Raw genomic sequence first — 23,899 nt, 5'->3', positions numbered from 1 at the left:
TTTATGACAACTAGTTGAAGATCGGTATTCAGGTGGTTTATGACAACTAGTTGAAGATCAGTATTCAGGTGGTTTATGACAACTAGTTGAAGATCAGTATTCAGGTGGTTTATGACAACTAGTTGAAGATCAATATTCAGGTGGTTTATGACAACTAGTTGAAGATCAATATTCAGGTGGTTTATGACAACTAGTTGAAGATCAGTATTCAGGTGGTTTAATACTACTAGTTGAAGATCAATATTCAGGTGGTTTATGACTACTAGTTGAAGATCAATATTCAGGTGGTTTATGACAACTAGTTGAAGATCAATATTCAGGTGGTTTATGACAACTAGTTGAAGATCAGTATTCAGGTGGTTTAATACTACTAGTTGAAGATCAGTATTCAGGTGGTTTAATACTACTAGTTGAAGATCAGTATTCAGGTGGTTTAATACTACTAGTTGAAGATCAATATTCAGGTGGTTTATGACAACTAGTTGAAGATCAATATTCAGGTGGTTTATGACAACTAGTTGAAGATCAATATTCAGGTGGTTTATGACAACTAGTTGAAGATCAATATTCAGGTGGTTTATGACAACTAGTTGAAGATCAATATTCAGGTGGTTTATGACAACTAGTTGAAGATTCAGGTGGTTTATGACTACTAGTTGAAGATCAGTATTCAGGTGGTTTATGACAACTAGTTGAAGATCAATATTCAGGTGGTTTATGACAACTAGTTGAAGATCAATATTCAGGTGGTTTATGACAACTAGTTGAAGATCAGTATTCAGGTGGTTTATGACAACTAGTTGAAGATCAATATTCAGGTGGTTCATGACAACTAGTTGAAGATCAATATTCAGGTGGTTTATGACAACTAGTTGAAGATCAGTATTCAGGTGGTTTAATACTACTAGTTGAAGATCAATATTCAGGTGGTTTAATACTACTAGTTGAAGATCAGTATTCAGGTGGTTTAATACTACTAGTTGAAGATCAATATTCAGGTGGTTAAATACTACTAGTTGAAGATCAGTATTCAGATGGTTTAATACTACTAGTTGAAGATCAATATTCAGGTGGTTTATGACAACTAGTTGAAGATCAATATTCAGGTGGTTTAATACTACTAGTTGAAGATCAGTATTCAGGTGGTTTATGACAACTAGTTGAAGATCAGTATTCAGGTGGTTTATGACAACTAGTTGAAGATCAGTGTTCAGGTGGTTTATGACAACTAGTTGAAGATCAATATTCAGGTGGTTTATGACAACTAGTTGAACATCAATATTCAGGTGGTTTATGACAACTAGTTGAAGATCAATATTCATGTGGTTTATGACAACTAGTTGAAGATCAATATTCAGGTGGTTTATGACAACTAGTTGAAGATCAATATTCAGGTGGTTTAATACTACTAGTTGAAGATCAGTATTCAGGTGGTTTATGACAACTAGTTGAAGATCAATATTCAGGTGGTTTATGACAACTAGTTGAACATCAATATTCAGGTGGTTTATGACAACTAGTTGAAGATCAGTATTCAGGTGGTTTATGACAACTAGTTGAAGATCAATATTCATGTGGTTTAATACTACTAGTTGAAGATCAGTATTCAGGTGGTTTATGACAACTAGTTGAAGATCAGTATTCAGGTGGTTTATGACAACTAGTTGAACATCAATATTCAGGTGGTTTATGACTACTAGTTGAAGATCAGTATTCAGGTGGTTTAATACTACTAGTTGAAGATCAGTATTCAGGTGGTTTATGACAACTAGTTGAAGATCAGTATTCAGGTGGTTTATGACAACTAGTTGAAGATCAGTATTCAGGTGGTTTAATACTACTAGTTGAAGATCAGTATTCAGGTGGTTTATGACAACTAGTTGAAGATCAATATTCAGGTGGTTTATGACAACTAGTTGAACATCAATATTCAGGTGGTTTATGACAACTAGTTGAAGATCAATATTCAGGTGGTTTATGACAACTAGTTGAACATCAATATTCAGGTGGTTTATGACAACTAGTTGAAGATCAATATTCATGTGGTTTAATACTACTAGTTGAAGATCAGTATTCAGGTGGTTTATGACAACTAGTTGAATATCAATATTCAGGTGGTTTAATACTACTAGTTGAAGATCAGTATTCAGGTGGTTTATGACAACTAGTTGAAGATCAATATTCAGGTGGTTTATGACAACTAGTTGAAGATCAATATTCAGGTGGTTTATGACAACTAGTTGAAGATCAGTATTCAGGTGGTTTATGACAACTAGTTGAAGATCAGTATTCAGGTGGTTTATGACAACTAGTTGAAGATCAGTATTCAGGTGGTTTAATACTACTAGTTGAAGATCAATATTCAGGTGGTTTATGACAACTAGTTGAAGATCAGTATTCAGGTGGTTTATGACAACTAGTTGAAGATCAGTATTCAGGTGGTTTATGACAACTAGTTGAAGATCAGTATTCAGGTGGTTTATGACAACTAGTTGAACATCAGTATTCAGGTGGTTTATGACAACTAGTTGAAGATCAGTATTCAGGTGGTTTATGACAACTAGTTGAAGATCAGTATTCAGGTGGTTTAATACTACTAGTTGAAGATCAATATTCAGGTGGTTTATGACAACTAGTTGAAGATCAGTATTCAGGTGGTTTATGACAACTAGTTGAAGATCAGTATTCAGGTGGTTTATGACAACTAGTTGAAGATCAGTATTCAGGTGGTTTAATACTACTAGTTGAAGATCAATATTCAGGTGGTTTATGACAACTAGTTGAAGATCAGTATTCAGGTGGTTTATGACAACTAGTTGAAGATCAATATTCAGGTGGTTTATGACAACTAGTTGAAGATCAGTATTCAGGTGGTTTAATACTACTAGTTGAAGATCAATATTCAGGTGGTTTATGACTACTAGTTGAAGATCAATATTCAGGTGGTTTATGACAACTAGTTGAAGATCAATATTCAGGTGGTTTATGACAACTAGTTGAAGATCAGTATTCAGGTGGTTTATGACAACTAGTTGAAGATCAGTATTCAGGTGGTTTATGACAACTAGTTGAAGATCAGTATTCAGGTGGTTTATGACAACTAGTTGAAGATCAGTATTCAGGTGGTTTATGACAACTAGTTGAAGATCAGTATTCAGGTGGTTTATGACAACTAGTTGAAGATCAGTATTCAGGTGGTTTATGACAACTAGTTGAAGATCAATATTCAGGTGGTTTATGACAACTAGTTGAAGATCAATATTCAGGTGGTTTATGACAACTAGTTGAAGATCAATATTCAGGTGGTTTATGACAACTAGTTGAAGATCAGTATTCAGGTGGTTTAATACTACTAGTTGAAGATCAATATTCAGGTGGTTTATGACTACTAGTTGAAGATCAATATTCAGGTGGTTTATGACAACTAGTTGAAGATCAATATTCAGGTGGTTTATGACAACTAGTTCAAGATCAGTATTCAGGTGGTTTAATACTACTAGTTGAAGATCAGTATTCAGGTGGTTTAATACTACTAGTTGAAGATCAGTATTCAGGTGGTTTAATACTACTAGTTGAAGATCAATATTCAGGTGGTTTATGACAACTAGTTGAAGATCAATATTCAGGTGGTTTATGACAACTAGTTGAAGATCAATATTCAGGTGGTTTATGACAACTAGTTGAAGATCAATATTCAGGTGGTTTATGACAACTAGTTGAAGATCAATATTCAGGTGGTTTATGACAACTAGTTGAAGATTCAGGTGGTTTATGACTACTAGTTGAAGATCAGTATTCAGGTGGTTTATGACAACTAGTTGAAGATCAATATTCAGGTGGTTTATGACAACTAGTTGAAGATCAATATTCAGGTGGTTTATGACAACTAGTTGAAGATCAATATTCAGGTGGTTTATGACAACTAGTTGAAGATCAATATTCAGGTGGTTTATGACAACTAGTTGAACATCAATATTCAGGTGGTTTATGACAACTAGTTGAAGATCAGTATTCAGGTGGTTTAATACTACTAGTTGAAGATCAGTATTCAGGTGGTTTATGAGAACTAGTTGAAGATCAGTATTCAGGTGGTTTATGACAACTAGTTGAAGATCAGTATTCAGGTGGTTTATGACAACTAGTTGAAGATCAGTATTCAGGTGGTTTATGACAACTAGTTGAAGATCAGTATTCAGGTGGTTTATGACAACTAGTTGAAGATCAGTATTCAGGTGGTTTATGACAACTAGTTGAAGATCAGTATTCAGGTGGTTTATGACAACTAGTTGAAGATCAGTATTCAGGTGGTTTATGACAACTAGTTGAAGATCAATATTCAGGTGGTTTATGACAACTAGTTGAAGATCAATATTCAGGTGGTTTATGACAACTAGTTGAAGATCAATATTCAGGTGGTTTATGACAACTAGTTGAAGATCAGTATTCAGGTGGTTTAATACTACTAGTTGAAGATCAACATTCAGGTGGTTTATGACTACTAGTTGAAGATCAATATTCAGGTGGTTTATGACAACTAGTTGAATATCAATATTCAGGTGGTTTATGACAACTAGTTGAAGATCAGTATTCAGGTGGTTTAATACTACTAGTTGAAGATCAGTATTCAGGTGGTTTAATACTACTAGTTGAAGATCAGTATTCAGGTGGTTTAATACTACTAGTTGAAGATCAATATTCAGGTGGTTTATGACAACTAGTTGAAGATCAATATTCAGGAGGTTTATGACAACTAGTTGAAGATCAATATTCAGGTGGTTTATGACAACTAGTTGAAGATCAATATTCAGGTGGTTTATGACAACTAGTTGAAGATCAATATTCAGGTGGTTTATGACAACTAGTTGAAGATTCAGGTGGTTTATGACTACTAGTTGAAGATCAGTATTCAGGTGGTTTATGACAACTAGTTGAAGATCAATATTCAGGTGGTTTATGACAACTAGTTGAAGATCAATATTCAGGTGGTTTATGACAACTAGTTGAAGATCAATATTCAGGTGGTTTATGACAACTAGTTGAAGATCAATATTCAGGTGGTTTATGACAACTAGTTGAACATCAATATTCAGGTGGTTTATGACAACTAGTTGAAGATCAGTATTCAGGTGGTTTAATACTACTAGTTGAAGATCAGTATTCAGGTGGTTTATGACAACTAGTTGAAGATCAGTATTCAGGTGGTTTATGACAACTAGTTGAAGATCAGTATTCAGGTGGTTTATGACAACTAGTTGAAGATCAGTATTCAGGTGGTTTATGACAACTAGTTGAAGATCAGTATTCAGGTGGTTTATGACAACTAGTTGAAGATCAGTATTCAGGTGGTTTATGACAACTAGTTGAAGATCAGTATTCAGGTGGTTTATGACAACTAGTTGAAGATCAGTATTCAGGTGGTTTATGACAACTAGTTGAAGATCAATATTCAGGTGGTTTATGACAACTAGTTGAAGATCAATATTCAGGTGGTTTATGACAACTAGTTGAAGATCAATATTCAGGTGGTTTATGACAACTAGTTGAAGATCAGTATTCAGGTGGTTTAATACTACTAGTTGAAGATCAATATTCAGGTGGTTTATGACTACTAGTTGAAGATCAATATTCAGGTGGTTTATGACAACTAGTTGAAGATCAATATTCAGGTGGTTTATGACAACTAGTTGAAGATCAGTATTCAGGTGGTTTAATACTACTAGTTGAAGATCAGTATTCAGGTGGTTTAATACTACTAGTTGAAGATCAGTATTCAGGTGGTTTAATACTACTAGTTGAAGATCAATATTCAGGTGGTTTATGACAACTAGTTGAACATCAATATTCAGGTGGTTTATGACAACTAGTTGAAGATCAATATTCAGGTGGTTTATGACAACTAGTTGAAGATCAATATTCAGGTGGTTTATGACAACTAGTTGAAGATCAATATTCAGGTGGTTTATGACAACTAGTTGAAGATCAATATTCAGGTGGTTTATGACTACTAGTTGAAGATCAGTATTCAGGTGGTTTATGACAACTAGTTGAAGATCAATATTCAGGTGGTTTATGACAACTAGTTGAAGATCAATATTCAGGTGGTTTATGACAACTAGTTGAAGATCAATATTCAGGTGGTTTATGACAACTAGTTGAACATCAATATTCAGGTGGTTTATGACAACTAGTTGAAGATCAGTATTCAGGTGGTTTAATACTACTAGTTGAAGATCAGTATTCAGGTGGTTTATGACAACTAGTTGAAGATCAGTATTCAGGTGGTTTATGACAACTAGTTGAAGATCAGTATTCAGGTGGTTTATGACAACTAGTTGAAGATCAATATTCAGGTGGTTTATGACAACTAGTTGAAGATCAATATTCAGGTGGTTTATGACTACTAGTTGAAGATCAATATTCAGGTGGTTTATGACTACTAGTTGAAGATCAATATTCAGGTGGTTTATGACAACTAGTTGAAGATCAATATTCAGGTGGTTTATGACAACTAGTTGAAGATCAGTATTTAGGTGGTTTATGACAACTAGTTGAAGATCAGTATTCAGGTGGTTTATGACAACTAGTTGAAGATCAGTATTCATGTGGTTTATGACAACTAGTTGAAGATCAGTATTTAGGTGGTTTATGACAACTAGTTGAAGATCAATATTCAGGTTGTTTATGACAACTAGTTGAAGATCAGTATTCAGGTGGTTTATGACAACTAGTTGAAGATCAATATTCAGGTGGTTTATGACAACTAGTTGAAGATCAATATTCAGGTGGTTTATGACAACTAGTTGAAGATCAATATTCAGGTGGTTTATGACAACTAGTTGAAGATCAATATTCAGGTGGTTTATGACAACTAGTTGAAGATCAATATTCAGGTGGTTTATGACAACTAGTTGAACATCAATATTCAGGTGGTTTATGACAACTAGTTGAAGATCAGTATTCAGGTGGTTTAATACTACTAGTTGAAGATCAGTATTCAGGTGGTTTATGACAACTAGTTGAAGATCAGTATTCAGGTGGTTTATGACAACTAGTTGAAGATCAGTATTCAGGTGGTTTATGACAACTAGTTGAAGATCAATATTCAGGTGGTTTATGACAACTAGTTGAAGATCAATATTCAGGTGGTTTATGACTACTAGTTGAAGATCAATATTCAGGTGGTTTATGACTACTAGTTGAAGATCAATATTCAGGTGGTTTATGACAACTAGTTGAAGATCAATATTCAGGTGGTTTATGACAACTAGTTGAAGATCAGTATTTAGGTGGTTTATGACAACTAGTTGAAGATCAGTATTCAGGTGGTTTATGACAACTAGTTGAAGATCAGTATTCATGTGGTTTATGACAACTAGTTGAAGATCAGTATTTAGGTGGTTTATGACAACTAGTTGAAGATCAATATTCAGGTGGTTTATGACAACTAGTTGAAGATCAGTATTCAGGTGGTTTAATACTACTAGTTGAAGATCAATATTCAGGTGGTTTAATACTACTAGTTGAAGATCAGTATTCAGGTGGTTTATGACAACTAGTTGAAGATCAATATTCAGGTGGTTTATGACTACTAGTTGAAGATCAATATTCAGGTGGTTTATGACAACTAGTTGAAGATCAATATTCAGGTGGTTTATGACAACTAGTTGAAGATCAGTATTCAGGTGGTTTATGACAACTAGTTGAAGATCAATATTCAGGTGGTTTATGACAACTAGTTGAAGATCAATATTCAGGTGGTTTATGACAACTAGTTGAAGATCAATATTCAGGTGGTTTATGACAACTAGTTGAAGATCAGTATTCAGGTGGTTTATGACAACTAGTTGAAGATCAATATTCAGGTGGTTTATGACAACTAGTTGAAGATCAATATTCAGGTGGTTTATGACAACTAGTTGAAGATCAATATTCAGGTGGTTTAATACTACTAGTTGAAGATCAATATTCAGGTGGTTTATGACAACTAGTTGAACGTCAATATTCAGGTGATTTATGACAACTAGTTGAAGATCAAATATGTTGGAGTAAACACCGTACTCCTGGCGACCGTGTCAGCGTGCATACGCCCGTCAGCGTGCAAACCCTCGACGCTTGTCCAATTATGCGCCTCCCCATAGTCTCCCAGTAGCGACTGTCTGCGAAAGAGACTGGAATCGAACCAGGATCTCTAGTAGCACAGCTAGCAACTGCGATAAGTGAATTGATTATCTTGACAAAGGATAAAATACTCACTAACACAGCTCATGAAACATGGGACCAGAACTTAACATGCCGCGTTTATATTTTTTCGTGGATGGCGGCAAACTATTATTAGGTCAGTGTTTTTTAATCAAAACAAGCAGAGCGGTAGAATAATGTCTTGTGGTATAGGTACGGTCTCGTGACTAGCCTCACGCTCCATCCAATACAGTAGGTGGCGTTGTATGCACCTATCGTTCAAGATTTAAGAAGAAGAATATAGAAAGTAAGCCTACACGATTTTGACTAGATATAAAACAGTTTATGTCACAATTGACTAGAATTTACTTTTCGTAGCAGGGAAGGAGATCTTACGCAACAGGTTGGGAGAATTAGGTTAAAGTTAGGAAAAGGATTAAGATTAGCTATGGAAAAAACTACTTTAGATGTAATTTAACACAATGTATCCCTTTCTGGCCATGACCCAGAAGCACTGGGCCCTAGACTGCAAGTTATTATATCCGGGTTATTTAAAGCAGCTCCAGTTGAGTGTCTTTATCGGTAGGTTACATGTACCCTTGAAATAATAAACGAAAGAACAAAGATAACAACTGGTTTGACTTTTGCACGGGTAATTTCAATGGACTCTTGGTGCATATGTGCACATTTCTAAACTTGAAAACAATCCGAGTGTAAAGTGCATTTGATTGTTTTCAATGGTTGAACTTTGACACAGTTTTTTCTTCAACAGACAGACAGCCAGCTGGTGGTCAAAGGTAACGTGCAAATAATTAATTTACTCCTCAAAATAACGTTATAACTAAGTGTTTGTGGCTACAGGAACGTTTTTACTTGCAATGCAATGACAATGTTACAGGTATGTTACAACTAGCTAACTGTATCCACACACCAGTTGCCTGGTGTTCTATTATAAAAAATAGAAAATCATTGTGTTCACAGGAATGTCCCTGTATTGATGTGTAATATTTCAATAATAAATAATTATAATAATAATATTTAAGTAATAACGAAATAAAATCATTCAGATGGCAAGTTCCAGGAAAGTGATTGAACTGTTTTATGACGTGGTCTCTCCCTACTCATGGCTTGGCTTTGAGGTTAGTGTCTTTAGATTGTACATTTTTTTATTTCAGAGGTAGAGTTATATGCATTGATTAATCATTGTGCATGCATGTATCCGATCTTGAGGTCATGTGCCGTTACAGAAATGTGTGGAACATTGACCTTAAACTACGTCCTGCGTTCTTGGGTGGCATCATGCAAGGATCAGGTAAGTAGCTAAGATCAACATCACACAAACCAGGCTTCACAATAGGCTATGGATGGATTGTTATGTTTACATTGCACATGTTGTCAGTCAGCCATTAAGTCATTATGATGAGTCATCTGCATTGTGACGTAAAGTCTGTACTTTTATCCTGTATTCCAGGTAATAAGCCCCCAGGTCTGGTCCCAAACAAGTTCCTGTATATGACCACAGACCTGCACCGTCTAGCCCAGTACTTCCAGGTCCCCATCAGTCCCCCTGCTGACCCCTTTGAGGCCATGTTCGAAAAAGGTGCACCCCCCTGCATGTCCTTTATGTAAATATGCCAGTAGCCTATTTTGCCAAGCTTATAACAGCGCTATTGGATATATGTTCACATAGGGTGGGAACAGCACTAATATGCCAGTACTGTTTCTTATATAGAATGTATCTTAACATATCTTAAAGATCAATGAAGGTTTCCTAATGTAGATCAAACAGCATCTTTAACAGGTCTTGGCCTCAGTGTAGTAGAGCAAGATTTGGTAGCTCAACATTCCATTGAGTACTGCTGTCTGTTGGGGACACTCAAGGAGAAAAACATCTGTGCTTTCAACATGTCTGTTCTATATTATCAATGAGCTTTATCCCTATGAACCTAATACACTGCTCTGTATGGTCTCTATGAACCTTTTTGTGCCTCGCCATCAAGCAAAATAAACTCCTTGCTGGCCTCACGGTCACCACATTATTCTCTTGCAACCATGTATTTGTCTGTCCCAGGCTCGCTGTCTGCCATGCGCTTTGTGGCGGCGGTACAGGAGAGGGAGGTGGGAGGAGATAAGCAGGTAGAGCAGGTGTCACGGGAGCTGTGGATGAGGATCTGGAGCCAAGACAAAGACATTACCCAGCCTGCATCACTCTCTGAGGTACCAGAATGTACTCAAGTCACTGAGCTTGAATTCAAGGCTTCTCTCCATTCATCATCTGTCTCGTGTTTTTCCCATGTGCCTTTCACATAATATCTGAAAAATGTGCATTTTACTAAAGTGTTAAACATGTGTTATCTTCCAACACTAATGCCATTGTTCTCAAGATCACAATCCCTGAGTGCTGGGGGGCATAATCCTCCTAGAGCATTTTGAGATTGGGTCTGGGTAGATAGTGGCGTCGTGGATTTGAACATTGCAGGTTGTTTGTTTTTAATGTGATTCGTGTTTTTTTCCAGGCAGCCATGAAGGCAGGGCTCTCAGCCAGTGAGGTGGAAGAGCTGCTGAAACTGTCCACCTCTAAGGAAATCAAAGACAAGCTGAAGAGATCCACCCAGGAAGCACTGGACCATAGGGTCAGTGTCTCCCCCTCCTCTCCCTGTTCCCTCCCAACCAACCCCACCCCATACATGTAGATGGTTTAGATGGCTGTTAATGACAATAGCAGCCATCAGTGTGGGAGTGGACATCAGTATCAGTACATTCACTTCTTTCTCTATCTCACCTTGTCTCTACTCTCTACCTCAGGCCTTTGGTTTTCCTCTGGCTGTGTGTCATGTGAATGGAAAGGCGGAGGTGTTCTTTGGCTCTGACCGGTTTGAGCTTATTGCCGACTGCATAGGTGAGCCCACACTTACTCTGGCATCATAAGGTGTCATGTTCCTGCATAAACTCCCACTTCGGATGCATCAGAATATTCACAAATAGCATATTATAGAATTTACTTTAACCAATATGACTTATCAATCCACCATCATACCAGGGGATGTAATGCTTAAAAACAAATTGGATGAATACAATATTTAGCTACAGAAGGGCCATTTTTTACCGATCTCTATATCTTCTGTCCAAAAATGAATCCTGTGATATTACATCAACACATACTGGAGGAGTTACTGGCTAGCTACAGTGGCTAGCTTAGGTAATGAACTAGCCAAGTTGGTCGCGGGCGCGCATGACCAGAATGACACATCGGCGAACCACCAAAGTCACACCCCAAATTGAGAAAGGGGCGGAGTTCGACCGTTTTGTGTCCAAAATCAACCTTTAAGATGATAACAATTACCATAGGCTATATACTTACAGCAATTTGGCATTTCACATCATTTAGCAGACGCTCTTATCCAGAGCAACTTACAGTAAGTAGTGAGTGCATACATTTTAATATTTTTTTTGTGCTGGTCTCCTTGGGAATCGAACCCACAGTCCTGGCACCATTTTCTACCAACTGATCTACACGGGACTGCAATCAATACTGTACATCTTATTGTAATACGTCACATGTCATTGTACACGTTTTATGTCATGCACCTCACAACCTTTTGACAGATTTATCTAGGTATGTAATCACTCAACTCGAGACAGTTATCATTGTTGCATTATTGCTTCCTGGTTGCTAGATATGGTAGATTCTATTGTTTAGAATATTGGTTCCTATATCATTACTGTCATCTCTTTGAGCCCATCAAGATTCACCTCAGTGTAGACCTTATCCAATCATATCCTTGTGTCTTCTAGGAGAGAAGTGGATGGGACCCCAGCCTACTGCTGCCAAACTGTGACTTGAAACATGAAACTGGGACGTGACTGGGACTTGAAACCTGTCACATATGGAATTCATTAAGATGAATAAATATAATCGATATGATTTGAAGTTGTCTATTTTCTAAATCGGACTGAAAATTATTATTTGAAATAGATAGATGACTGTCTGTTCACTAATCATTTTTACTGCCACAGAAAGAAACCTGACATTCATATTTAAGGACAAGCAAGGCTTTAGGAACATTTGTTGCCAGCTAGGGTGAGAGAAAATGCCAGATATGTGAAACAAAAGGAAGAGGACAGAAAATAGACTGGAAAGAAGTGGAAGAACCTGTTTCCCCAGGTCAAAAGAGAGATGGCGAAGGGTTAGCAAACACAACAAGAGTTTGACAGGTCAAGACAGAATGAGGGAAATAACTTCTACAGAGGGAGAGAAATACATCCACTAAACTGGTGTAACAACATTACGATAGACTCCCTGGATGAGGAAAAGGGGGAGAGGGGGAGGAAATGGAGTGAGAAACGATGGGAGAGAAAGATGGATGTAGTGCAGGTGAAGAGGGCGGAGTTGAGACAACACTGAATGTGTGACTTAGACAAACACAGAGCTACACAACACAGTTATCCCTGGAGCCTCACAATCCCCCTGAGAGGAGAGAGAATGGGAGAGAAACCACAACATTAACCCTGGACTACACACACTGACACACAACAGTAATCCCTGGAGCCTCACAATCCCCTTGAGAGGAGAGAGAATGGGAGAGAAACCACGACACTAACCCTGGACTACACACACTGACACAACAGGGAAAATGTATGAAATTTGTTGGTTTCTGTGACGGAAAGGGCCAAGGATTATATCACTGGATTGTTAAGGTTTATTTCTCAAGGTCTGAGGCACACAGAGGGAGAGAGGTAAGATGACTGACTACACTGTGTGTTTACTTTGTCTATGTGATTGTTTTATATTGATTTCTCTGAACTAGATATTGGTTCCATTACTGTATTACTGTATATACGAGATAGAGATTGTTTGTGTTCCTCTGCTGAGTGTGTTTTACCGGTTTGTCTATGGGTGTGTGTCATTGTGCTTTACCTGGTTGAAAAAAATGCAGCTGGACAAGTTAAATAATCACTGCACTGACACAAACATGTGATTAGGGAGATTTATTTTCCTTGTTTGTTTCTCTTTTGGAGGAGGTGTTGGGATAAAACAGAAGTCCAATTTCAGTCTTAATTCACATCACAGGATCTGATCTAGTTAGTCCACTATAAACAGAGGATCTGAAACTCACTATTACTGGCCATCATGTGAGGACGATGTTGTTCATCATTCATGTGATTCATCCGTTCTTGTGTTTTAATGTTTAAGCAGGTTATGTGTGTAAGTGTGACCTTTCATCATGGGAAAAAAATAAACAGAGGATGTGTTACGTGAATATTCCTCTCCCAGGCACTGAGCCGCCTGCCATTGAAACCTTGTTTTAAACCTGATTGAACCAGTGATTCGTACAGGATTTCAGAAGCAACATGACTCGGTTGAAATGTGAAAGTTCAAGACAAAGTAAACGTGGGAAATCTCAGCACAGTTCCCCTGGGAAGGTCTAAAAAAGGACTCAATGTCAACCATTTAACCAATTACATTGGTTATGCACTGTGATCAAGAAATGTAATGTCACCTCTTGACATACGGTACCAGTTTGGACACGCCTACTCATTCAAGGGGGTTTTCTTTATTTTGACTATTTTCTACATTGTAAAATAATAGTGAAGACAAAAAAAGGTTGGAATCACATATGGAATCATGTAGTAACCAAAAAACTGTTAAACAAATCAAAATATATTTTATGTTTGAGATTCTTCAAAGTTGTCACCCTTTGCCTTGATGACTGCTTTGCACACTCTTGGCATTCTCTCAACCAACTTCATGAGGAATGCTTTTCCAACAGTCTTGAAGGAGTTCCCAGATATGGTGAGCACTTGTTGGCTGCTTTGTCTTCACTCTGCGGTCCAACTCATTCCAAACCATCTCAATTGGGTTGTGGACGGTGATTGTGGAGGACAGGTTTTCGGATGTAGCACTCCATCACTCTCTTTCTTGGTCAAATAGCCCTTACACAGCCTGGAGGTGTGTTGGGTCATTGTCCTGTTCAAAAACAAATGATAGTCCCACTAAGCGCAAACCAGATGCGATGGTGTATCGCTGCAGAATGCTGTGGTACACATAGTGGTTAAGTGTGCCTTGAATTCTAAATAAATCACTGACAGTGTCACCAGCAAAGCACTATCACACCTCCTCCTCCATGCTTCATGGTGGGAACCACACATGCGGAGATCATCCGTTCACCTACTCTGCATCTCACAAAGATACGGCGGTTAGAACCAAAAATATCAAATTTGGACTCATCAGACCACAGGACAGATTTCCACCAGTCTCATGTCCATTGCTCGTGATTCTTGGGCCAAGCAAGTCTCTTCTTCTTATTGGTGTCCTTTAGTAGTGGTTTAGTAGCAATTCAACTATGAAGGCCTGATTCACGCTGTCTCCTCTGAATAGTTGATGTTGAGATGTGTCTGTTACTTAAACTCTGTGAAGCATTTACTTGGGCTGCAATTTCTGAACTCTAATGAACTTATCCTCTGCAGCAGAGGTAACTCTGGGTCTTCCTTTCCTGCGGTGGTCCTCATGAGAGCCAGTTTCATCATAGCGCTAGATGGTTTTTGCAACTGCACTTGAAGAAACTTTAAATTTGCAGGATTGACTGACCTTCATGTCTTAAAGTAATGATAGACTGTTGTTCTTGAAGCTGGTTGAAAGAATGCCAAGGGTGTGCAAAGCTGTCCCCAAGGCAAAGGGTGGCTACTTTGAAGAATCTCAAATATAAAATATATTTTGATTTGTTTAACACTTTTTTGGTTTCTACATGATTCCATATGTTATTTCATAGTTTTGAAGTCTTTGCTATTATTCTACAATGTAGAAAATAGTCAAATAAAGGAAAACCCTTGAATGAGGAGGTGTCCAAACTTTAGACTGGTACTGTACAATGTTGTAACCTACAAGGCCTCATGTTTTACCCACTCTGCCTTGCTTTGTTGTTAGAATGTCTTCAATGTCAGAAGCAGACTCCCGCTGTCAACCAGGAGACACCATCTGTAGTAAGTGTTACACACGCCACGCACACACACACACACACACACACACACACACACACACACACACACACACACACACACACACACACACACACACACACACACACACACACACACACACACACACACACACACACACACTACACACACACACACTACACACACAGTTATCTTTCGTTGTCTTAATGCTCACGTCTGTTCCTCAGATATCCGTGTGTACGAGCAAGAAGTGATCATCGTGCCCATCCTCCTATTGGCTAGCTTCCTGGTCGTGCTGGTCTTCATCATCCTGCTACGGTACTGTCCTGAGAAGGTGGACCGCATCCGACCACAGAACACCGTGGCCACGTCCAGATCACAGCGCTCCAGAAGACAACTGCACGGCATTGATGGTGAGTGTGTGTGTATGTGTGTATATTTGTGCTCAAGGATGTGACTTTGAAAGACTGTTTTCATAGGGAAATACTGTAGGTAATTTGAGGTAATGCGTGTGTATGTTTCTGTCTAAGTCAACAACATAGGCGCTTATTCTATTTGCACAGGCTAGTAATGAACAGAATCAAACCTGTTATTATACTGTAGCTATCTACTTCTAAACTTCAGGCAATAACCTCTTCCTCTCTCTTCCCTCTCTGTCCTCTCCCTCTCCTCTCTCTATTCATCCTCCCCTCCCGCTCCGCAGCTCCCCTGGGTATCAACCCGCTGGAACATGAGACTATTGCTCTCGATACCCCATCCTACTCTACCTTCTCATCAACTCACTCCCACCCCTCCTCCAACCGTCTCTCCTTCTCCATGAGGACTCCCTCTCTCCCCCCTATCCCCCCACCCAAGACCTTCATCCCATCCTCCCTGTCCAGCCCCCTGCCCCAGGTGTTGACACCTTCTTTCACCCCTATGGTCCAGCCTAGGGAGCTGCCTCGCCAGAGGCTGCCAGAGTCCTTCAACCTAGTGGCCTCGCTGCCCACAGCCTTCTCCCTGCGCTCTGACAAGGCTGTCTCTCTCTACAGGGCCCGCATGGACAACAGGAACGCTGTGCTCCGAGTGCTCAACGGTGAGAGGATGAAAAGCAGCTACTACTCAAACAATCTATTTAATAATGGCTTATAAGCAGTGTATTAGCATACCAAAGTGATGATATAGTCAGAACTACTTAGGGTTAGGGTAAGGGTTAAAGTTAGGGTTGACATTAGTGTAAAGTAGAATTTGTGGTCAAAGCATGGTACTTCAATCTTTCCAGCATGGTCAAAAAGTGAGGAAACAGCCACTGTAAAGAGCCATTGAATGGGGGCACAGCGTCATTAGGCAGTTTCTTCCCTGGTTTCAATAGGTGTGGCTGGTGCTTGGGGATTGTTAGACAATCACCACCATAATTACAGCAACTGTTTACTTTGTAAAACTGGTCTCTCTACAACCTGTTTCTCTGACCTCCCTTTCAGAAATGTAATTACCAACTGGTACAGCAAGTCTGCTTCAAGGTTTTGAGATACAGACAAAATATATTCAGCCATAGCAGTTGTTTATCAAAGGCTTGGGAAGGCCATTTTCGCACAGCATGTTGCAGGCAATTTCATCTTCCTCTCCTCCTCCTATCCCTCAGACTCTGCGAGCGCCACAGAGAGGCACAACTTCCTGGGCTTTGCTTCCTTCTTGTCTCAGTTGGGGCCACACCCCTTCCTACCGGAGCTTCTGGGCGTGGTCTCTCTGCGTGTGCCCCTAGTTACCGTTGTTGAGGAGCTAGAGAACAGAGATCTGCTCAGCTTCCTGTGGCGGTGCAGACAGGTAGGAACCACATTGCCCATGAGGCATTGTCTCTACAAGCCCATTATTTATACTAAAATTAGGAGCTGTTTGTGATTTTGCGTATGAATTGATTCTCTTTGTGTGTTATGTCAGGATGGTGTGGGCGGGGAACCTCCATGTGAGATCACAGAGAGACGTATATTTACCATGGCCAAACAAGTAGCCTCTGCTCTGGTGAGTAAACTATGCTAATATGTTGGCTTAATGTGTTTCTGCCACAGAAATCAACATGTTTAAACCATGATAATGCCCCATGTTCAAACCATCAAACCATGAACCTGCCCCATGTTCAAACCATCAAAACATGAACCTGCCCCATGTTCAAACCATCAAAACATGAACCTGCCCCATGTTCAAACCATCAAAACATGAACCTGCCCCATGTTCAAACCATCAAAACATGAACTTGCCCCATGTTCAAACCATCAAACCATGAACCTGCCCCATGGTCAAACCATCCTGACATCCTCATTGTCTACTACTAACATTATCTCTTTACCTGGTTTGCTTTTCCATAATTAGGATCTGAAATGATCTTGAAAGATGTGTGTGCTGTCTCAAAAGTCCACAGTGGCTTCCTGTGCTTATGTATTTTCCACAGTGGTTTCCTGTGCTTATGTATTTTCCACAGTGGTTTCCTGTGCTTATGTATTTTCCACAGTGGTTTCCTGTGCTTATGTATTATCCACAGTGGCTTCCTGTGCTTATGCATTTTCCACAGTGGCTTCCTGTGCTTATGTATTTATCACAGTGGCTTCCTGTGCTTATGTATTTATCACAGTGGCTTCCTGTGCGTATGTATTTTCCACAGTGGTTTCCTGTGCTTATGTATTTTCCACAGTGGCTTCCTGTGTTTATGTATTTTCCACAGTGGCTTCCTGTGTTTATGTATTTTCCACAGTGGCTTCCTGTGTTTATGTATTTTCCACAGTGGCTTCCTGTGCTTATGTATTTTCCACAGTGGCTTCCTGTGTTTATGTATTTTCCACAGTGGCTTCCTGTGTTTATGTATTTTCCACAGTGGCTTCCTGTGCTTATGTATTATCCACAGTGGCTTCCTGTGTTTATGTATTTTTCACAGTGGCTTCCTGTGCTTATGTATTATCCACAGTGGCTTCCTGTGCTTATGTATTTTCCACAGTGGCTTCCTGTGCTTATGCCTTTTCCACAGTGGCTTCCTGTGCTTATGTATTTTCCACAGTGGCTTCCTGTGCTTATGCCTTTTCCTTCTCTGCATTGATTTGGTCAGCTGAATTCCATGGTAGGTTTCCTGTATGTCAGTGTACTGCACCTGTCCTGTGTATTCTGTACAGAAGAGGGAAAGGAAACAAGAGGACAAAGTCACTGTGGACTTTAGAGACTAATTGAATGAAAGGGAATAATTTACGAATGTTGAGATATGACACTGTCCCACAGCTTTAACCTCTGACCTTTGACCTCACGTTATCCCCTGTCATCCAATCAGGAGTTCCTCCACAGCCGAGACCTTCTTCATGGCAACGTCTGTGCTCACAGTGTATTGGTCAGCCGGGAGCTGACGGCCAAGCTGTGGGGACTGGGCGGGGTCTACACCAGGAATACCCAGGGAGCTACTAAGACTGAAGTTCCCAGCTTGAAGAAATGGCAGGCCCCTGAGCTATTGGCTAGGAGGCCTGCCAATCACAGCAGTGACGTGTGAGTTACCCTACTTAGTCTGTGCTGACATTTCAATCAATTCTCAAGGTACGCAAAATACACTGATACATGTTTGTCTTTCTTTCACTAGCTGGTCGTTTGGCATCTTGTTGTTTGAAATGGCAACCTTGGGTGAGTTACATGAAATCTATTCTTCTGACTTTGAGTGCCCCTTTTGGCCAATGATACACATAACAACCACTCTCATTTATTCTGATATAATCTCTTTCTCTGAGCTACAATCTATAATTTGTGTCATTAACCTTTCCTTCTCTCCCCTCTTTCTCTCTTTATCCCTCTCTCAGGTGATGCTCCGTTTTCAGATATCTCCGTCAACGAGCTTCTACAGTTTCACCAGAGAGGGAAAACACTGAGAAAGCCAGCCAACTGCTCCAACTCACTGTAACTATCCATTATACTGCACTATTATTATTTTGTTATTGCCAGGAGAAGGAGCTTCTTTAGACCGAGATCAAAGAGAAGATAGAGGAATCTAGTGCCTAAAAGCCTGTTTAGTATGGGCAGCACCATTGAGGAATTTCATCATTTTGTAGTAGTCAAATGGATGGGACTTCCTATGGGTTAAGGAAGGGTCACATAATTCCATCCAGGTCTTCAGGAGAGATCGGCAAATGAAATATACCTGTGAGCAGGAGTGAAAGTAAGGCGGTACAGCGTCCCGGCAAAATAAATAGTTGAGGTACACCATACCGGCAAAACACGAATGAGCCTATAGCAATAATTCAAGCAAAATTACAAAACTGTAGGCTATTCCACCACTTTATATCATTACCGAAAGTCAGAGGCATGAAAAATGAGTGAACTGACTTGAAAACGGGTGTTATAGCCTACGCTCCAAAATTCAATGTTGTTCGACGAGAACACTGAAATTTGGCAAGGCAGCAGTGGACGCATAATTTATTGCCTAATGTCATTACACTTAGTGGGGTTTGGTGTAACAGATTCACGTGCCTGGATAGCCTAGTAAAGGAGCCCTGTGAAGTGATTGTTTGACAATCAGATGAAAACATCATGACAGGTTGTGTTTATGCTACAGTAGAAGGTAATACATTGTAAAAGTTAATTGACAAATCTTTAGTACTAGGCCCACAGAGATCCTAATGAATGAATAGGGGATTCTATATGTAATTAATGATTAATCCCATACATGCAATTATTTATGCACATGCTTATAGGAGGTCCTGTACCAGGAAGAAATTAATTATACTTTCACCCGTGCTTGTGAGCAAACATTCCATAACTGCAGGTGGCAGTAAATCACAAACCTTGGCTTTATACCTGTTCAAACAACACGCTCTAGGTGGCAGTATGCAGCCTTTCAGTTTGTTTACCAACTCATAGAAGTAGTAGAAGAAGAAAATTGACTAGTTCAAAATGGAGATGGCCTCAATGACGCTGCCCATGCTCTCACAGATGCCATAATGGGACAGACAGATACACTGTTCTCTGTCCTCTGTCTTTATGATGGAGATATGCCTCTATTCCCCCGTAACCACGCCCACCCTTGTCACAGGTACTCCATCATCAAGGCCTGCTGCCAATGGAAGGAGCAGGATCGCGCCACGTTGGCCGAGGTCGACCGCAAGCTCCAATCAGGAGAGAAGAGTGCCAATGACAAAGTCCTCAAGGTGCCTGAGCCAATCAACATCGAGCAGTACCTGCAAGAGGCTGGATATGGGGAGTCCAACAGCTACACTGTTTTCTGAGTGGCGGCTGTGCCGTCCAACGAAATGTACTATGCCGAGGGACGACGGTGGATGTTTATATATGTATGCCTCCATTCATTACAGAAAGATATTCACTTCCTTCTGCTCTTTTTCAGTCCCCTTCATGGAGGACAGAATTTTTTTGTACCATAGACTTATGATAGGTATACTTGAACAGATACAATCGTTGAGTCAACTTCAGTTTGTAGATGATTGTGTATATCAGTGGCTGCTGAGGGGAGGAAGGCTCATAATAATGGCCAGAATGGAGTGAATGGAATGGTATCAATTTCATGTGTTTGATACCATTCCATTCACTCAATTCCAGCTGTTCCACTCCATTCCAGTCATTATTATGAGACGTCCTCCCCTCAGCAGCCTCCACTGATGTACACTACCGTTCAAAAGTTTGGGGTCACTTAAACATTTCCTTGTCTTCCATGAAAACATACATGAGATGAGTTGCAAAATGAATAGGACATATAGTCAAGACGTTGACATGGTTATAAATAATGATTTTTCATTGAAATAATAATTGTGTCCTTCAAACTTTGCTTTCGTCAAAGAATCCTCCATTTGCAGCAATTACAGCCTTGCAGACCTTTGGCATTCTAGTTGTCAATTTGGTGAGGTAATCTGAAGAGATTTCACCCCATGCTTCCTGAAGCACCTCCCACAAATTGGTTTGGCTTGATGGGCACTTCTTACGTACCATGCGGTCAAGCTGCTCCCACAACAGCTCAATAGGGTTGAGATCCGGTGACTGTGCTGGCCACTCCATTATAGACAGAATACCAGATGACCGCTTCTTCCCTAAATAGTTATTGCATAGTTTGGAGCTGAGCTTTGGGTCATTGTCCTGTTGTAGGTGGAAATTGGCTCCATTTTTAAGAGCCATCCACAGGGTATGTGTAACGGGTGTCGTCATCGGATGAGGAATAATCGGACCAAAGCTCAGCGTGGTAAGTGTTCATGTTTTTTATTTAAACTGAACACTATAACAAAATAACAAAGAGAATAAACGAAACTGAAACAGTCCTGTCAGGTGCAGAAAACACTAAACAGAAAATAACTACCCACAAAACATAGGTGGGAAAAAGCTACCTAAGTATGGTTCCCAATCAGAGACAACAATAGTCAGCTGTCCCTGATGGAGAACCATACCCGGCCAAAACAAAGAAATACAAAACATAGAAAAAGGAACATAGAATGCCCACCCAAATCACACCCTGACCAAACCAAAATAGAGACATAAAAAGCTCTAAGGTCAGGGCGTGACAGTATGGCATGCCATTGCAAAATGGACTTACAGCTTTCCTTCTTCAAGATCCCTTTTACCCTGTACAAATCTCCCACTTTACCACCACCAAAGCACCCCCAGACCATCACATTGCCTCCACCATGTGCTTGACAGATGGCGTCAAGCACTCCTCCAGCATATTTACATTTTTTCTGCGTCTCACGAATGTTCTTCTTTATGATCCAAACTCCTCAAACTTAGATTCGTCTGTCACTTATTCCAATCTTCCTCTGTCCAGTATTCTTTTGCCCATCTTAATCTTTTATTTTTATTGGCCAGTCTGAGATATGGCTTTTTCTTTGCAACTCTGCCTAGAAGGCCAGCATCCCAGAATCGCCTCTTCACTGTTGATGTTGAGACTGGTGTTTTGCAGGTACTATTTAATGAAGCTGCCAGTTGAGGACTAGACACTCTAATGTACTTGTCCCCTTGCTCAGTTGTGCACCGGGGCCTCCCACTCCTTTTTCTATTCTGGTTTGCGCCGAGTTTGCGCTGTTCTGTGAAGGGAGTAGTATACAGCGTTGTACGAGATCTTCAGTTTCTTGCCAATTTCTCACATGGAATAGCCTTAATTTCTCAGAACAAGAATAGACTGATGAGTTTCAGAAGAAAGTTATTTGTTTCTGGCCATTTTGAGCCTGTAATCGAACCAACAAATGCTAATGCTCCAGATACCCAACTAGTCTAAAGAAGGCCAGTTTTATTGCTTCTTAAATAAGTACAACAGTTTTCTGCTGTGCTAACATAATTGCAAAAGAGTTTTCTAATAATCAATTAGCCTTTTAAAATGATAAACTTGGATTAGCTAACACAACGTGCCATTGGAACACAGGAGTGATGGTTGCTGATAATAGGCCTCTGTACGCCTATGTAGATATTCCATTAAAAATCTGTTGTTTCCAGCTACAATAGTAATTTACAACATTAACAATGTCTAAACTGTATTTATGATCAATTTGATGTTATTTTAATGGACAAAAAACAAGGACATTTCTAAGTGACCCCAAACGTTTGAACGGTAGTGTATATACTGTATATCAGGGATGGGCAACTCCAGTCCTCAGGGGCTTGATTGGTGCCACACTTGTGTTCTAGCCCCAGCTAACATACCTGACTCCAATAATCAACTAATCATGATTTTCAGTTTAGAATACATTTAGTTTAATCACCTGCGTTTGCTAGGGATGGAGAAAAGTGACACCACTCCGGCTCCCGAGGACTTGAGTTGCCCATCACTGCTGTTTATGAAGGTTCACAAATCTCGTCTTCAAAACGATTGTGTAATAGCAGTAATAATATATGACTAGAAATCATTATTTTTGTTGTGATTTGAGGGACTGAAAGAACACATGGGTGGAGACACCAGGCTTCATAAGAGATTTATAAGGTGTTTATAAGTTGTTTTGTGACACTTCATTTATCATTTTAAGTCCAAAAATGTATGTAGCAACTAATGATTCTAGCTTTAAATATGTCTGTCTCGTAGGTAGGACCAGAGTTTAATTCTCCTGCGGAAAAACTCAGGACCCTGGTTGCGCCTCAAGTTTGTTCTGGTCAGGTCATGTGATTATGAAACCTCCCGGAAGAGGAAGCGAAATCTGTCACTCCTTTTTTCTGATTCATAAACAGTTAATGAAATTAAGCAGACCAGACCCAACTGCTAAATCCATGGAGACCGGAACTGTAGAAATGTTTGTTTTATGGTAAATTACCTAAGTGGGATATTTGGTACAAGCTATATGGAAGGTCAGATTTCAGTGGTTGATGTTCTACTGTAAATGAGTACAAACTGAACTGACATTATTTGCACACTCTCCACAATGTGAATCAATGTAGAAATTTACCAATGTCAATTAAAACCATTCACACTGATGCTTTTTCTCATCTGAATTGGTCAGCAGTACTCTGTGCCAGTGGCTCCCAAACCTTTTTGTCTTTTGAATTCTTTACTCATTTTTTCTACTTCTACTTAATGCTTTTCTACAAGCCAGGTGTTATAGGAGTTTGGCCTTGAATGATTGTAACATTGCACAGTGAGAACCCTACAAGTCATTGAAATGCCACTATAGAGTCAGGGCTAATTATACTGAACAAAAACAGTTCATATGAGGAAATCAGTCAATTTAAATAAATTCATTAGGCCCTAATTTATGGAATTCAATTGAGGGGGAATACAGATATGGATTTATTGGTTACAGATACCTTAAAAACAATAGGCCTCAGGATCTCATCGCTGTAT

The 23,899-nt window shown here is 39.5% G+C and overlaps 2 protein-coding genes across 10 annotated transcripts; both read left to right on the top strand.

The window, feature by feature from the left end:
- Nucleotides 1-8,592: 8,592 nt before the first annotated feature.
- Nucleotides 8,593-12,103, top strand: LOC110509171 (glutathione S-transferase kappa 1). 9 transcript variants are annotated; one of them, XM_021590187.2, is made up of 9 exons: nucleotides 8,593-8,760; nucleotides 8,951-8,975; nucleotides 9,246-9,317; nucleotides 9,426-9,490; nucleotides 9,650-9,778; nucleotides 10,250-10,395; nucleotides 10,695-10,811; nucleotides 10,984-11,077; nucleotides 11,974-12,103. In XM_021590187.2, exons 3-9 carry the CDS (start codon nucleotides 9,280-9,282, stop codon nucleotides 12,015-12,017), a joined length of 633 nt encoding a protein of 210 aa, XP_021445862.2. In that variant the 5' UTR covers nucleotides 8,593-8,760; nucleotides 8,951-8,975; nucleotides 9,246-9,279; the 3' UTR covers nucleotides 12,018-12,103. The 9 variants fall into 9 exon arrangements, with proteins under 9 accessions (XP_021445862.2, XP_021445856.2, XP_021445841.2 ...); XM_021590181.2 differs by having other exon boundaries at nucleotides 8,594-8,830; XM_021590166.2 differs by having other exon boundaries at nucleotides 8,607-8,760; nucleotides 9,409-9,490.
- Nucleotides 12,104-12,231: 128 nt separating this feature from the next.
- Nucleotides 12,232-20,428, top strand: styk1b (serine/threonine/tyrosine kinase 1b). Its single transcript, XM_021590140.2, has 10 exons — nucleotides 12,232-12,915; nucleotides 15,104-15,159; nucleotides 15,363-15,548; nucleotides 15,839-16,210; nucleotides 16,757-16,938; nucleotides 17,053-17,133; nucleotides 18,425-18,633; nucleotides 18,725-18,765; nucleotides 18,939-19,035; nucleotides 20,168-20,428. The coding sequence occupies exons 2-10, from the start codon at nucleotides 15,105-15,107 to the stop codon at nucleotides 20,358-20,360; spliced, it is 1,416 nt and encodes a 471-aa protein (XP_021445815.1). The 5' UTR covers nucleotides 12,232-12,915; nucleotide 15,104; the 3' UTR covers nucleotides 20,361-20,428.
- Nucleotides 20,429-23,899: the final 3,471 nt, after the last annotated feature.

This window comes from Oncorhynchus mykiss, chromosome 3 (assembly GCF_013265735.2).
Source record: "Oncorhynchus mykiss isolate Arlee chromosome 3, USDA_OmykA_1.1, whole genome shotgun sequence".
Lineage (NCBI taxonomy): Eukaryota > Metazoa > Chordata > Actinopteri > Salmoniformes > Salmonidae > Oncorhynchus > Oncorhynchus mykiss.
Note: the sequence above shows the minus strand (reverse complement) of the source record. Positions and strands in the feature narration are given on the sequence as shown.

What these genes read in the sequence shown, in the direction of transcription:
- LOC110509171 (XM_021590151.2), top strand. An exon ending in TGAGGCCATGTTCGAAAAAG is followed by an intron (nt 9,779 to 10,249) that starts GTGCACCCCCCT and finishes TGTCTGTCCCAG; the next exon opens with GCTCGCTGTCTGCCATGCGC. An exon ending in GCTTATTGCCGACTGCATAG is followed by an intron (nt 11,078 to 11,973) that starts GTGAGCCCACAC and finishes TGTGTCTTCTAG; the next exon opens with GAGAGAAGTGGATGGGACCC.
- styk1b (XM_021590140.2), top strand. Translation starts at nt 15,105, where the DNA reads ATGTCTTCAATGTCAGAAGCAGACTCCCGCTGTCAACCAGGAGACACC. An exon ending in TGTGCTCCGAGTGCTCAACG is followed by an intron (nt 16,211 to 16,756) that starts GTGAGAGGATGA and finishes CCTATCCCTCAG; the next exon opens with ACTCTGCGAGCGCCACAGAG. An exon ending in AACAAGTAGCCTCTGCTCTG is followed by an intron (nt 17,134 to 18,424) that starts GTGAGTAAACTA and finishes TCATCCAATCAG; the next exon opens with GAGTTCCTCCACAGCCGAGA.